At 38.8% G+C, this 16238-nt stretch overlaps 1 protein-coding gene across 2 annotated transcripts in view; it reads right to left on the bottom strand.

The window, feature by feature from the left end:
- The window catches only part of fstl4 (follistatin-like 4), a 209683-nt gene that overhangs the window by 60140 nt on the left and 133305 nt on the right, over window positions 1–16238 (bottom strand). For both annotated transcript variants that reach the window (XM_032533495.1, XM_032533496.1), the window contains exons 5-6: window positions 10057–10247; window positions 6457–6577 (exon numbers count right to left, since the gene is read on the bottom strand). In XM_032533495.1, coding sequence (XP_032389386.1) covers window positions 6457–6577; window positions 10057–10247 — 312 coding nt within the window. The remainder of the gene's footprint in view (window positions 1–6456; window positions 6578–10056; window positions 10248–16238) is intronic.

The raw sequence follows: 16238 nt of genomic DNA, 5'->3' as shown, positions 1-16238 counted from the left end.
ACACACACACACACACACACACACACACACACACACACACGTAAAGGTCCATTGAACAGTAATGAGGCATCAGACACTAGCTAGGGGAAAGTAGGCAAGGGGTAGAAAAAGAAATGAAAATAAAGGAAAATGAAAAGTAAAAAGAGTCGGTTGAGGAAATGTTACTGTGTGGGTGCAGAGGGAACCTCCAAGACCTCCAGTTCAAGTCACTTTATTGTTAAGAGCTTAGCTGAAGGACTCTTATCCACTTGGCCATCAGAGAACGACAGGCTCCGCTTGTAAAAGTGATCTGATCTCAGCAAGATCATTTGAGCAAATGAAGGGAAGCCTTGAGAAACATGAAATATCAAACCTTGATGGGAGCTGCCAGGCAGCAAGCATCAGGGCTCTCTTAGAGCTTTGTTGGATACATGCAAATATATAAATAATAATATTAAATTAGAAAATAATATTTATCCTGCTGCATGTTGTGGGTAGATGTTGCTGAGTAGTTGTGAGTAGGTGTAAACACACTTTGTTAAAACAAATTAACAAAGTTATGGAAAGCAGAAAAAAAACTTTAAGTAAATAAAATAAATTGACTTGAGAGTCAAATTGATCACATCATACAAAAATACCTTTCCTAATTGACCTTTAAACTAGTCACTACTCTGGGGGCATACAACAGACTTACGTCATGCTCCTTCGGGTTAACCTCAAGCTTTGTGTTTCCAGTGCAAATGAAACTGCCATATACACTTACCTAAAGGATTATTAGGAACACCTAATATCAATTTCAATTTCTCATTAATGCAATTATCTAATCAACCAATCACATGGCAGTTGCTTCAATGCATTTAGGGGTGTGGTCGGGTCAGACAATCTCCTAAACTCCAAACTGAATGTCAGAATGGGAAAGAAAGGTGATTTTAGCAATTTTGAGCGTGGCATGGTTGTTGTGCCAGACGGGCCGGTCTGATTATTTCACAATCTGCTCAGTTACTGGGATTTTCACGCACAACCATTTCTAGGGTTTACAAAGAAAGGTGTAAAAAGGAAAAACATCCAGTATGCGGCAGTCCTGTGGGCAAAAATGCCTTGTTGATGCTAGAGGTCAAGGAAATGGGCCGACTGATTCAAGCTGATAGAAGAGCAACTTTGACTGAAATAACCACTCGTTACAATCAAGGTATGCAGCAAAGCATTTGTGAAGCCAGAACACGCACAACCTTGAGGCGGATGGGCTACAACAGCAGAAGACCTGATCCATCCCTTTATGGCCACCATGTACCCATCCTCTGATAGCTACTTCCAACTGCAAGATGCTATCCAATCAATATGGGCCAACATTTCTAAAGAATGCTTTTAGCACCTTGGTGCAACAACTATCAACTGAAGCTCAATATCAGCAGGACCAAAGAGCTGGCACTGGACTACCAGAGGAACAGGAGGTCCTGGTTACCATCCAGGAAGATGAAGTGGAGAGAGTGGACTCATACTGGTACCTTGGTGTCCAAATCAACAAAAAGCCAGCTCTGTGGTCAGGCTGGAACTGGATAGTCTAGAATCAGTGACAGAAAGGAGGATGAAAGACAAAATCAAAGCCATCTTGGATAACCTCTCTCATGCTCTCCATCACAAGCTGTGGCAGATGGGCAGCTCATTCAGCCACTGCATCATCCGACTCAGGTCCAAAACTGAGTGCTTCAGGCGCTCCTTTGTGCCCACTCCCATCATAGTATACAACAGCAGTGGAAACCACAGACTGCCATAACTCTGAAAATTAAAAACATTTATATAAGAAAATAACTCATAGTCTTGGATAAATTATATGTTTTGCTGATTCAAACATTTCCGGATGTTACAGAGCCATACTTCACTTTAAACAAAGTACTGTGTACTACTCAGCATTTCTATTTTTTTTGCATGTAAAAATCCCAATTCCATGTGTGATTTTCAAGTGATTATTAATTACTATTAACACATGATACATTCACATACTGCAACACCATGCGTGCGTGCGTGTGTGCACAAACACACGCACACACACACACGCACACACACACACACACACACACACACACACACACACACACACTTCAACCCATCAACATTATCCAGAACACCATGGGAAGAGAAACACGGCCTCTCAAAGGCCTGTACACTGTAGGTAGATAAAGGATGTATACACGCCTGTATACATCCTTCTCTTTAAACAAAAAAACCTGTTGACATTTATCTGACACTGGCTGCTCCTTTGTCTCTCACCAGCAGACCAATTGAAATTAAACTAATTTTCTTCATTCATTTTCATTTTCCTCTATTTCCACTTTCTCCAATTTCTCCTGCTGGCCATTTCCCTCTAGAGAGGCAGAACAGGAGTAAAACATCTTCCTTCTTCCACCACTGCACTGACTTTTATCTCATCCCATTTCATTCCCTCCTCTTCTCCTCCTCCTCCTCTTTCCTGACCACGCTACTTCACTCTCTTGATTAATCAGACCTGCTGAGTGGCCCTGCCAGTGCAGCCCAGCATCTCCATATAATTCCAATATTAATTGGAAAACAAATAAGACTCACAGTGGGGGGAAAAAGATGAAGAGAATAGGCTTGGAAGGGGAGAACTGCATGTGGGAGAAAGATGGAGGAATAGGAACAAGAAAAACTAGCCTGGTCCTAATTTGATGCTCACCAGCTGTGTGTTTTTGCAGGTAATTAAAAGCAGAACACTGGCTCATTGCGCGCCACCTTAACAACTAATAGTTCTGTTAACATAAACCAACAAGGTCTGCAACTGTAGAGTTAGGTGCTCAAGTAAATTGCTATTAGTCCAATCAACATAGTCAACTTTATAAATCACTCTGATGAGGAAATCAGCAACCTTGACATCAATTTTATTTTTTTAAATTTTTTTAGAGAAAACGTGCAATTGGAAGATTGGTAACTTCAAAAAAAGAATTAGAACCACAAAGGTTTCAGTGATATTTAATGTAAAAGGGATCTTTCAAAAATAAATAACCTAAAATCTTACTAACATCTCGTTCTGTCTTTCTGCTGCTGCCTGCTTTCTCACAAGGCATTGGTCTTGTTGTTCATCAGACGTGAATAGAAGAGGGAGCTTAGCTAATGTTAGCCAACCTATTCATAAAAAAAAATAAAATAAATCACATTTGAATAGTAATTTCAGCTTTCGAATAGTATTGATTTTTTTTACTACTAATTTCGGATTTGGTTCCAACAGCTCTTATCTGTATTGCTTTCCAATGGGAGTGCCACCGTCCACCTTGCAGCCATAAGGATGTTTGCATGATGTGCTAAATATTTATCTTAATATTTATTCAATAAATACACAAACACCGTTCAGGATAGTCCAACTCCAGATATGGTGTGAAAGACAATATTATGAAGTCTAGCGCTGATGTCTCAGATTTCACATTTACAAGAGGTTACTTGCCATACATAATGCATGCACAGTCCACGTATCACAGCAGGGCCCCTTCATATATACTTGACTATGACACTTGTATCCACAAAGGAGCTCTGACCTTGTGTGACCGTATGTACTATATCTGAAAGCTTAAGCCATACCTCAATGCACCTGCTCACCCATTAGCTTCAGTGCTAATGCACTGTTGTCTTTTACCAAATGGCTAATGTGAATCATCTCGGCTCTGGCATTAGTGCCAACGTACGCGAGGCAAATTCCTGCACATTTATTATTGTGTAATTACAGTGGTTCTAATTCGGTTGCAAAGGGCACATGTACAAGCCATGCACTACACAATGCTGACACTGTCATAAATGTTAGGAAACAAAGCCCTGTGAAACCTTACACCAGGACACTACAGGGCTGATTTGAAGTCATTATGTTGTTATCTCTGTCCTGCAATATGCTCTATGGCCAAGAGAAGGTTGATTATTGTCAGAGAGCATAGAACAAGAGGTAATTCTCTCTGGGGGTTTTTAATCACTGGAACCATTTGGGTATGAACTGTTGGTAGGACAAAACAAGCAATCCCAGGAAGTTACATTATGTTCTGGAAACTTGTGAAGGACATTTGTCACTAATTTCTAAAAGTAATAAAAGATAAAAAACACTACCAACAAATTAAAATCATTAGTTGCAGCTCAAGTAGAATTGTAGCATTTTATACTGTGAGTTTAATTGTGAAGTCACTTTAGCCCTCTGACTTAAGAAATGGTTTATCAATACATGGTTTAGTAGTTGGTATGGTTTTGTAGTAATGTGAGTCATCCGTTTCTTTCAAGACTTATGAATGAATATGAATAAAACACACTGTAAAGCATATGGAATCAATACCTGTAACTGATACAAATGTTAGCGTTTTCTTCAGTGTACTCCAACGTAGCCTCAAGAGCTGATCTGGTAGTGCTAATAACTATTCCATTTAACAGTTGTAAATGAAGGCTGAGCAGGGGCTATGAGTTGCTTATTAGGATAGGGAAATCCACTCCCCAGTCTCCTGCTGATTCTGCTAGTATGGCCGCTCAAGGTTTTTCAAATGTAAACATTAGAGATAACATAGAGGAAAGGTGAAGATGGCTATCGGCTAGGATCCCGACTACATTGACAAGCAAGACTATCTCTGGTCCATCTCTATCTCCACCGAGGCAAGCATGGGGGAACTGAACACAGACTGTGGCTTCTCTGCTGATCTGACTGCCATATTCTGCTTTAAGATGAATCCCGCACAAGTTGAAAGAGATGATGGGATAACATTTAACTGAAAAGTGTACCTTGTACAATTTATGTGACAAGTATAAATTGACTGATAGATTTGGGTGGCAACAGAACAGAGCTTGAGCGGTGTGCTTGTTAGGGTGTGTACATTAAATAAAGCAAAGACAACTCAATTGTTAACAGCACAAGTTCAGTGACTCTAGAAGCAACAATTAACCTGGAGTTGTCTTTTTGGGTTTTGATTCTTACATCAAAGCCACTGAAAATAAAGAAAGTATCAACAGAGGAGAACCATGAAAACTAAGGAAGGATTCCTGAGTACATTTTCTCCAACATATTATAGGATATTCAAAACACGACCAAAGCTTAGATTTCAAATGCATTTCACTTCAGACCCAGCAATTGGCCTGGCATTAGAATATTAACCAGGGAAAAATAACTTTTCAAATCACTGAGGTCTATTGTTTTTAGTATTCTGTCTTCCAAGCTGATGACCATATTGTAAATTTCCACCCTGCTACACACACCTGTGATTCCTGGCTGGTTGCTCTGCTTCCCAGACTACTCACTGGGGATAGCAATGGCCGCATCACAGGAACCCACACACACACACACACACACACACACACACACACACACACACACACACACACACACAAAATCAACATTATCCAAAACACCAGATGCGCCACTCAATAATAGTTTGGTGTTGCCTTTCTCCAGCCCAATAGTTAACCTTGAGGGTCATCTGATCAATAGCTTGTTTTATTGGTCCCAACCCATTTCTTCAACTGCTTGTCAAACATAAAATGCATTGACAAACACAGCCCAGAACCCTGCAGGCAGGCCTGTAACCTGTAGGTAGATAAATACCATGCAATGTCTGCTCACTGCCCATCTGGAAGGTGAGGAGAGTGTAATGGAATAAATAGCAGGATGGTTCCCACTAAAACCAGTCATTAGAAGGCTAAATTAGTGGTGAGGCTTAATGGACCCGCACATGCTGAAGGTAGCACCTTAGAAATGGCCACCTGCCGCAGATAACTGCAGGATTCATCAACTTTACTGGATTTCATCACTGTTTTGGATTCAGATCTAGGTTTATTTTACTGCAGTTTAATGTGAGCTATGGAAGAGAAAAAGAAGAAAAAGTGTGAGTTTGAAAGAAGCAGTTTCGGCGGGTTGCCATGGTGCAATTTTGGTACTGATGATACGGTAAAATTAGTGGTGGAATTACGATTATTGGTCTTAATACGGTGGAACCTGCCTGTGCTCTCAGCTGCTGCTCAGCCCAAACCCCGAAGGCTATTATGGCTGTTCCGGCTGGGTCTGTGCACATGGGCTAGTATGCAATTATCAATTTATCTGTGGCTGAAACAATTTTATCCTGATGGCTGATGTGGAGAGGCTGACTGGATGGCAGGTCATCAGGTTGTAAACAGTGTTAACAGGAAGCTGTGTGTTTTTAGTTGTTAAAAGCATGGGTGACATATGTATTGCAGGGTTTGTAAACTAAAGCTAACTAATTAACCACATTGTGCAAACTGGGCATGTAGCTTAAGCATAAAATGTGCATAGGCAGATAGCATTTAAGTATGTACAATTATAAAGAAATGTATTGGCAAACTGCACTGTTATACATTTTTAAAGTGGACAGATTTCAAAGAATGATAGATAGTTTTAGAGGATAACATGATCTCTGGGACACATACTTTGTATCCCTGTTTTCTGACAGTAAAGGAAAATGGAAGAAAATAAGAATGATAAAGACTCACGGAAAGCTGTGTAGAACTCATGCAGACTGAGGTGTGCGTCGTTGTTGTAGTCATCGTAGCGCAGCAGGTCCTGCATGGTGCACTCCAGCAGGCTGTCCTCCAGGTGCTCTTTCATAGAGATCTACACACACAGGCATGCTGTGTTCAATCATATAGCTGAAGAAAAAAAACTGCACGAAGAACTTGTAGGAAAGCGAGGTAACATAGGTAACTATCATTCACAGCTACACAATTCTCACACCTTATCATAGCCTTTACTTATCTATTCTCTCTTTTTTTCATTTTTATTCTAAGCTATCTGCTGTGAGATAGAACAACATTATGCACATTTGGTATAAATGTAAATCTGACATTTTTAAAGGGAGAGATACCACACACGTGACATACAATGTCAGTGTTATTCTAATAGGGTTGGTGTGACATTTTTTATGAATATAAAAGGTGCCTGTTTCTTAAACTACTGAAGTGAAGAATAATAAAATCGGCCTGTAATAAAAAAACAACAACTCACATTTAAAATGCAGTATTTCAGTTATTGTATATTATCTAAATTCTGACTTTGTTGTTTTCTTCTGGAATTCAATACAACATAATAGTGTTTAAACCTACAGTTGAAAGCGTTCAAATGTTGCTGTTCCAAGTGCTACAAGAAGAGATAATTTGGGTTTCCAGCCGAAAAAGTAATCATTTGAAATAGATTGCCAACCTGAATACAGTTAACAGAGTGTTTAGAGTGGGCTTTTCACTCCCCCAACAATTAGAATAAGATTTCCATTAGATGGAAAATGCCTTATGTAAAGTACATAAACAACCAAATCACAGAAACACACTCATTCTGAGAATAATTGTATTCTGTTTAAAAGGGGTTGGTTAAATATGTAGTATGACATGAAAGTGCTGTTTCTGATTGCTTTCCATTTTCAGAAAATCTCTACTTTAACTGCTTACACATGTGTACACTGCACTTGAGGTAATTCTAAGATGCTCCCCTGGGAAGACGCACCACTCACTCCTCCATTGTTTGTCATTTATGAGCCACCTCTTCCACTGTAGCGGTGCATCCTTCTCAGGGGAACCATCTTTGAATAGGTGATGTGAAGCAGTTTTAGGGAGATAAACAAAAGACTCAGCTTCTGCTCAATAACAGCAGTAGCACTTTATTCTGTTTAAGCTGCTGCTTTTGTAAAAAAAAAAACATTTACTAAGATAAGTGCAGGAATATATTTGTCAAAAGATTTCTCGTGCTGGAAAACTGAATGTCCTTACAGAGGATATAAAAAGGGCACCTTAGTCATTTTATTAAAGTGCCCATACTTTCTGGCGAATTTCCCAATCCAGCTCATTACATTTGCAAGTAAAAAACCTGATCACAAACAGAAGAGATCTCTGCAAAGTAAATCAATGTGTTTTGTACAACAACGATACAGACTGATGTTACTATATAAAACAAGAAATGTTTGGCCTTCACAAAAGGAAATTTGGGTAATACTGTACTATCCCAGTAAAAAACACTCAGGGATTTGCAGGTCAAAATAATTTTTGTCATTCAAAAACAGAGCTTAATTTTTTTAAAAAGGAGAAGAGCAGAGTTGTTTGTGTTCATGTGAATTTGTGAATCATTATATTGACCTAATATTTTTAACTAAGAACACACAGTTCTAGTAAAATGGTATGGTCCAGTTAGTTGAGGCTTGATTAATTTATAAATTTTTAGCAGCATGTGTTTTGTTCCCTACTCATGTTTTTAGTAAGCCATAGATACTGATTTAGTTTCAGGGTTATTTATAAATGATTTTATTGATTTGGTGATTTTTGCCTGTGACCTATTTTCTCAATAATCCCCCTTTTCTTTCTACTCTCTAAACAAAGCCAAAATCTTAGGAAGAAAACAGTCCTGAGTCAGCAGCTGAGTCAATAAGGAGTCTTGCAGGCAGACAGCAAACAAGGCAGGTTTATTGAAATGAAATGCACGAACTAGACCAGTGGTAACTCAGTAATAATCCGAGACCTGAGATACTGACTTGTATGACGTGATGCCACACTACAAAGCTGTTTTTATTTCTTCATTGAGTTTCTTTAATTTTACGGGGGTTTTTTTCTTCTTCTTTTTAACATAATGGGTCTTTTAACACCAAAAAAGCTAATAAGAGTTTCATGACGTGCTGTAAGTTCAATGTTCAATTCCTTCGGCTATGATTTCAAAGGCTTAAAAAATAGCCTGCGTGGTTGTTCATCTCCTCCAATTGATTCTACATGGCGCTTCACATGTGACATGGCAGATTAAGGGATGTGACAAACTTTTTCTGCTCTTGCTGCCTACAGCAGACTGCAGTCATGTGTTCACTGACAGACTGATCTGTCTTTAAGCATTTGGTAAAATATTTCAAACCCAAAGTACAGAACTTTACCCTCTAAGACCATCTGTTACAATAGATAGATCCCAAAATGGAGACAGTCTGGATGGATGACTGAACTCCGTCTTTGAATTCATATGGTTCTCATCATTCAAGCATTATCTCTGGGAAATTGTATTTATGAATTCCTACAGCATAAGAATGTGATATCTAAAGATTTCCTGGCAACATGTCAGCATAAGTAATTGTCAGTTGTGATTGATCAAAATCATTTGCTTGATCATATAATGCAGCTCTGCCAGAGAGAGATTTTATTATGTATTTATGCCACTAGAACTAGGCCAGAAATCACTCAAATCTATTAATTTTAAAAGGGGACAAAGCATGTTGTCATTTACAACCGCAGAGAGATGACAGAAGATTAATTACTGTGGCATTTTTGAGACTTCATTTAGTTGCACTTATTAATCTTCAGCTTCTAATAAGCTTGTTTTTTGGTGTCATCATATACCCATTCTCTTTCAATTTCCACGTAACAAGGAAAGCTACAGCACATTTTAAATGTTAGACATTAAGAATGTAAAACATTTGACAATGTATTAATCCGGTTGGTGTCTGCAGTCAGCAGTGACTCTAACATGGTTCACTGCATTCTGGCAGAAGTCGCTGAGATCATAGAATTGGTTGGGAGGAGTCTAATTAACACCCATCACTGATGCCCATTTCCTGACACCAGATGATGCCCACACTAATTTAATTTTTCTCACCCTCCAAATATCAATGCCAATCATGTTTAATGTTCCCCCACTGTTACGGACCCTTGTGGGAAGCCCACCTCAGTAAACATTTTTTATTGTTAAACAGGATGATTAAATTTTCCAGCCACAGGTCCCTCACTCTACGTTATAGTTTGACCACATGGTCTTTAACATTCAGTAATAACTGGTGAACACAAAGAACAAAAATCTGACTTCTGTTTTCCTATGTGAGAAGGGATAGGCTCACATTGTAGTGTGGAGGATCTCGGTAAAACAGGAAATAATTCTGTTTCCAAATAAGTTCAACCAACATTTTTATTTCTAAAGTGCAAATGTCTTGGATTTGGTTTGAAATCTCTCACACTCTCACATAATCAGTGTAAGATAATAAATGCTTTTATGTTCAGAAAAACTGACAAGACCTAAACATTTGTTTGTCAATCCATACAGCTATCCCATTAATCAGGCCATCTCAGCTTGATACCCACCTTTTCCAGCTCATCACTGACCAGCCGGCCATCCTGGTCCACATCCAGGTATTTAAACATGGTGTCCACCAGTGCTCTCTTCTCCTGCATGTTTCTCTGCTGGCTCTGCTCTCCAGATTTCAGCACTTTTGGTTGCATATCCAGCAGCATGCTCTTTAGCCGGTTGTACTCTGACATGGTGCACGCATTGCCTGCAAGAACAAACACACAGATATGAAAGAAAAGACATTTCATCAACCTCAATTATACAAGCTGAAGCCTTTGGGTTGTAGCTGTAAATTGGATTGAATGTGTTTGTGTGTTTTATTAAGGGAGGAAAAGAAAGAGGAATAGATAATGTGTGTATTTGTACATATGCGTGTGTGTGTGTGTGTGTGTGTGTGTGTGTGAATGTGTTTACTCATTTTAAAAAAAATTAGTTTTTGTCTGCATAATTTGTCTGACAGCTTTTTGGTGCAGGGGGTCCAATTAATTACAAGTAATCCTTGAATCCACATGAAAACAAAAAGGTAAACATCCTCATTTAGACCCTATCAAGCTTCTGTTCCTCCTTTGCTATGGGATTAGAGCTCATGTTTCATACCAGACTGGTCCTCTAGCTTCTGAGTCTCTGCAAGGCTTTGCCAGATGAGGATGTGAGGGGAAATGAGAGACCACAAATTAATCACGGGCCAATAATTATGCAAAATGCATCTGTGCCATGCAGTGGGGGACTTGATACTAATGGAGAGCAGGGAAGCAGGTTTTGTTTTGCTTTTTTCTGCAGTGTCCCTCTTCTGCTTTAGTATCATCTGAGTACAGCACGAGCAACGTTGACAGGATGGTTGGAAGTTGCGAGGCCTACGTGCAAGTCAGAAGGATTGTGATGAGAGCAAAAATGTGAAGAAAACTCTCCCATTTGAATAAATCATTAGGTGATGTCCCTGCCCAATCACTGCAGAGCAGGACACCCCCCTCTGAGAGTACACAAGAATGACTCTTATTGTCTAATCTTCTCTGACAACGCAACAACTATCAAAGCTAATGAATGCAAAATGAGGAAACAGAATGCACCTAAAAGAAAGACTGTTCCTAACTTTTGGTTCACTCTAGTAGCAGTGTGGAGGGCTGGCAAAGCAGATCTACAGTTGTTAGCACAACTGTCACTGCAGCAAAGTCCACAGGGGTTCAACTAGACTAGCAGAAGGAAATATCTCCTGCTGTGGTACTCTATGTTATGTATTAAAGATGCACATTTGTTCATACTTAGGCATATGTGCACATGTACACATACACCCACACACCCAACCACACCCACACCCACACAGTTTCCTGGTGTGCAAAAGTCTCTTTATCTCATAAAAAAGCTCAGGGTGACCCAAGATTAAGTCCTGAATAACCTCTAAGACTACATGCTCTCCATTAAACTCAAGTACTTGATCTGACACTGGGACAGCGAGCCAGGCTTTAGTTAAGAAAAAAACGTGATTTGTTTTATTAAACGTACTGCCCTCCATGTATGTAAATTGGCTTTTTGTCATCTTGAGACAAATACTTGGTATGTGGAAATGACTTGATATTAAAGGAAAACCCAACATAAAGCCCCCAGAACCCGTTTAATGTGCCTTACTATTGGTGTGATCATTCCCTAACTTTGACCGAGTGGTTCACCACATCTAAGCCTCAGTGGTAACAATAACGATTATTCATGTGGGTCATTTTGGAAGGTAGTCACATAAAGTACAACTTACTTTGTTGAATTAGTGAAATATCTGTCATCAAGCTCATTTTCAGCTTTACGGTTGAGGCTGGAATTGTTCCACATTTTTCTTATTGTATAATACCATGAAAAGACCAAAAACAACAAATCAGTCCATCTCTAAACGTTTCATGAATTCCCTACAGAGTGTGAAACTGAGCCTCAAGCCTATTGGTTACCACTGAAGACAAACATTTGGGTCACAAATGTATAGTTTAATTTTTAATACAGGCAGAATGTATTCCAAAAACTGTTGGGCACTGTAATTTAAAAGGGAAATGTCACTCAAACAGAAATAAATAATGATTTTGTTGGGGACTATTTTGAGTTTTGGATTAATATACATTGGTCCAACACCAAATTTTGGGACATTGATGGGTTTAAAAGAAAGTTTCAAGGCCGTTGGAAAAACATTTTTTTTGCGTTAATGAATTGCATACAGGAGTGAATGACAGCATAATTATGAGACTGTAGCTCCTTTAGTTTAGGTTAGGACGGCCTCTAATTTGTTGTACTCCGACTTGGTAATAAAGTACATCTATCAAAGTGTTGGGATTTTTTGCTTGGTTGTGGATGTAAAAAAAAACAACAAGTTATAAAAGGTAGTCATCAATCCAATAAATCGCAGTGTACCTCCTGTTCATTTCTGGGAGGATTACATAAAATTTGACCTGTATTCACAGTCACACATGAATACACAAGCAAAGACAAAAGCCAAAGAAACACACAATGACACACACAGGTCTCAACAACGGCTACCCTTCTACTTATTACGACACACTTACAAACCCACACAACAAAGACAAAGTGGACTCTTCTCTGCAAGCAGGCAGTCAAGTCAAGGTCTTGGCTAAATCCCTGTTCAATGTTATTCCTGCAGGAGGAATGAGGCGTGAGATGGATCAGACATGAGGGATCATCACTTAGCTTTCATCCCTGAACCTTCTCTAGAAGGACAGAAACAAATTAACAACCCCACGCTGTTTTACATCTTGTCATATATGGAGAGAACAATCCCCTCTTTGCTCAGACTTACTCTTGCCCTACAACAATGTCTATACAAAGTAAAACATATCATGAAAAGATGTTTAAAATCTAAATATACTGTCAAAAAAAGAATATTTTAAAAGGCAATTCAGACTTGAATTAGAGGAGACACGTTCCTTCAATATTGGTGCAATGACAGAGGTTGATTAATAATACCCTAATGACCTTACCACGCCAGGTACACATTCTATACTGTGGCCAATGGCCATGCTGAGAAAGTTATGTTACACATGTTACAGTGAATCACACTCTCTTTCTTTGCTGATGTGAATGTCCTTTGAGTCAGTTTCTCTTATACTGCTGAGTGCAGCAGCTGCAGCAGTGCCAGAGAAATATCTGTCTGTATTACAGTGCATCCACCCCTGACTCTAACACTGTTTTATTGTTCTAGAGGGACCAGGACTCTCTTTATTGCCCGTTTGAAATGTTAGCTACTTAAGTGAGTGATCCGAAGCTGCTCGCACCATGGATGCCCAATGTCCCGGAGACGGAGCTCCTCTTCACCACTCAGAGCATCCTTCAAGCTCACACTATATAAATCTCAGGCAGGGGAAACAAACAGAAGGAGGGAGAACCAGAGAAGACGTCCCTGACATGATAGAGGAAGTGAATTGTATGAGAGGACAAAAAGGAATGGACATTAAAGAGGTTCAAATCTCTCAAAATGTGTTTATTATTGTATGACTCTATTACAAAAAATTGTAACTTTGCAAATGTTGCTCTGTCCAGTAGTGAGAGTTAATGCTGTGACACTGATGAACAACTAACGTGGCTCAGTTTGTGTGGAAGAAACGCACAAATCTGTGTTAAAATGTTATTTTAATATTAAATTCTCTAAATAACATTCTCTAATTTATATACATATTAGTTTCAGTATTTACAGACAATGTGAGCAATGCATTGTGAGTAGGAAATACAGTAGGAGGAAGGAAATACTTCGGTGTTTTTTGTTCAAATCGATAAAAAAACAAAAATGCTGAGCCTTTAAAATATGTAAGAGTCAGGAAATCTGAACATGGTGTAAAACATTTTTTCTTACTGAAAATCACATAGGACACGACAAAAAGGCATTTCTTAATAGCAGAGAATTGTGCAACTAAGTCATTAAAACAGATGTGTTGCTGGTCTGCTGTCAACTGTTGCTTGCCAGAACAATTTCTTAAGAATTCCACTAAAGAAATTCAAACGGTACAAAGCAGTCATACATCTAGTAGAATTCAGATGTGTACTTATTGGATAAGTTCTCGGCTATGGCTAATAAACAGAGGGAGGACAAGGGGAATCAAAGGCACCAATCCATCAGATGATGAAACCTCCCTACAATGCCCTCCAGGAGGTAAAAGTGCTTTGCGTTAAATTTATGTCTGCCTGACCTCCTCTGGCTGAAATGATGGGATTATTTACTGCCATGCTGTCTGTGTGCTGCTAATATGCGATGGTGATGGACCTCCCTTACAGATAATTATGAATATGATGGACACTCTTTGCTCCTGAGGGCAGCAAGGTCTAAGAGAGCTGAGCCAATCTGGGAAGGGTGACACAAGTCGCAGGAGAACTTCATATTGCATAATCGCTGTTGGCAGCTGTTTTAATCGGCTTACTGTGAGCTTCAGTGTCTATTCCGAACATCTTCTGTGACTGAAAACAATTTAACTTTATCATTTCAATATTTAGCATACTGTATATATTCTGTATGTTTAACTTGTAAGGGAAATCCCTGCATGTTACAGTCTTTGGTATGACATGTGAGAAAGACAAGTCACTGAAAATACTAAAGGTAATGATTAATAAAATCGCATTACCCTTCAATATTAGCAAGTACAGAGTAAATTCCGATAATGTTGAAACAATTATAATGATCGATAACTGGTCAAGTGATTTAAAAAGCAGAAATGCCAAATAATTGTCGGTTCAAGCTTCTCAAGTGTTAGGATTTTCTGCTTTATTCTTTTTTATGTCACTGTAAATTGAATATCTTTGAATTTCAGACTACTGGTCAGGCAAAATAAACAAAATTAACTTTGTGACATTTTATAGACTAAATTAGTTATGTAAAGTAAAAAAAAAAACTTTTACAAAGTTAGTCCAGCCAAGTAAATGACTTGCCATGTTTTGAAGATGCATTTTAAGTGATCGATGACAGTAAGCATTAACTTTGTTATTTTCATTAAGGTTGCTTCACCATGAAAGCCACCTCATGGTTCATGAATGTTTTTAATGTGGAGCAGCAGCAGTAACCTAACACAGCTTTGATACCACTGTATGACTGATATCAATGATCAGGGAGGCTTCTGTCAGAGAGATAAAACTAGAAACAGTAACTGGAGCTTGAATCCTGAAAAGGAAAGGTGGACTCTGTCAGTAACAATAAAATATATTAGCTTACTGCAGGAAATATATCAACCATAATCTTTTTGCCTCCCAATATTCAAAAGTGGTAGTACTCTAGTAGCATTTATTACATCAAATTACAGCAGTATTGTACAGAATAGACTGATGACACATCCCAGATAAATCCAAGTAACATGTGAAATATTTTGCAGGAAGTGCAATTAAAAAACACTACATATGTTTAATTGCACTTCCCACAATATATATATATATATATATATATATATATATATATATATATATATATATATATATATATATATATATATATATATGAAACCATGGCACAAAACCAACCAGCCATTATCCCAAAAAAGCTTGCACAGCATCCATCTACAAAGAACAGCAAGAGGAGGCTGGGGAGTTGGAAGGAATTTGCAACAACCTGGGTCAACAGCAGCAGCAGCAGCATGAATGATCAGCATGCGCTGTCAAGTTATTAAGACCTAAATGGCTGTGGGAATGTGGTTAGGGAGTACAGTAGAGGAGACAGCTGATAGGATCAGCTGTAAGCTGTCAAAGATGACCATGAGTGAAATACCATGGTCAGAGTGATAGGTTAAACAACATTCTCGTTTTCTGAATTAATATCCCACATGACACTGTTCTTAGGAGCTTGTTATCAGTAGTGTGAGCAATAATTCCAGTCAAAAGCAGCAAAAAGTGATGATTCATAGTTTAAAGTGACTCCCACATTTCTAAGCTAATACATAACACCCAGTGATTTAAAATGATGTCTCTAGATTTCCTGAGTACAGGCAAAGCTGTCTGCCTCACCATACATTCAGCAGAGTGGATCAGTGTGTGCTCGGGAAGCCTTATCAGAGTCTGTGCAGCTTGGCACGGACTAAATGAGAAACCCATTGCAACACCAAAGCTATTGGCGAGGGAGTAATAGTACAGTTGCATTCACTCCCCGCCTGTCTGTCTGTCTGCAAGCCTATCGTCTAGAACTGACTTCTCAAACTGCACATCAGCACTATGCGCATCAGCCATCTCTCTCTCT

This window comes from Etheostoma spectabile, chromosome 13 (assembly GCF_008692095.1).
Source record: "Etheostoma spectabile isolate EspeVRDwgs_2016 chromosome 13, UIUC_Espe_1.0, whole genome shotgun sequence".
In the NCBI taxonomy this organism is placed as follows: Eukaryota; Metazoa; Chordata; class Actinopteri; order Perciformes; family Percidae; genus Etheostoma; species Etheostoma spectabile.
Note: the sequence above shows the minus strand (reverse complement) of the source record. Positions and strands in the feature narration are given on the sequence as shown.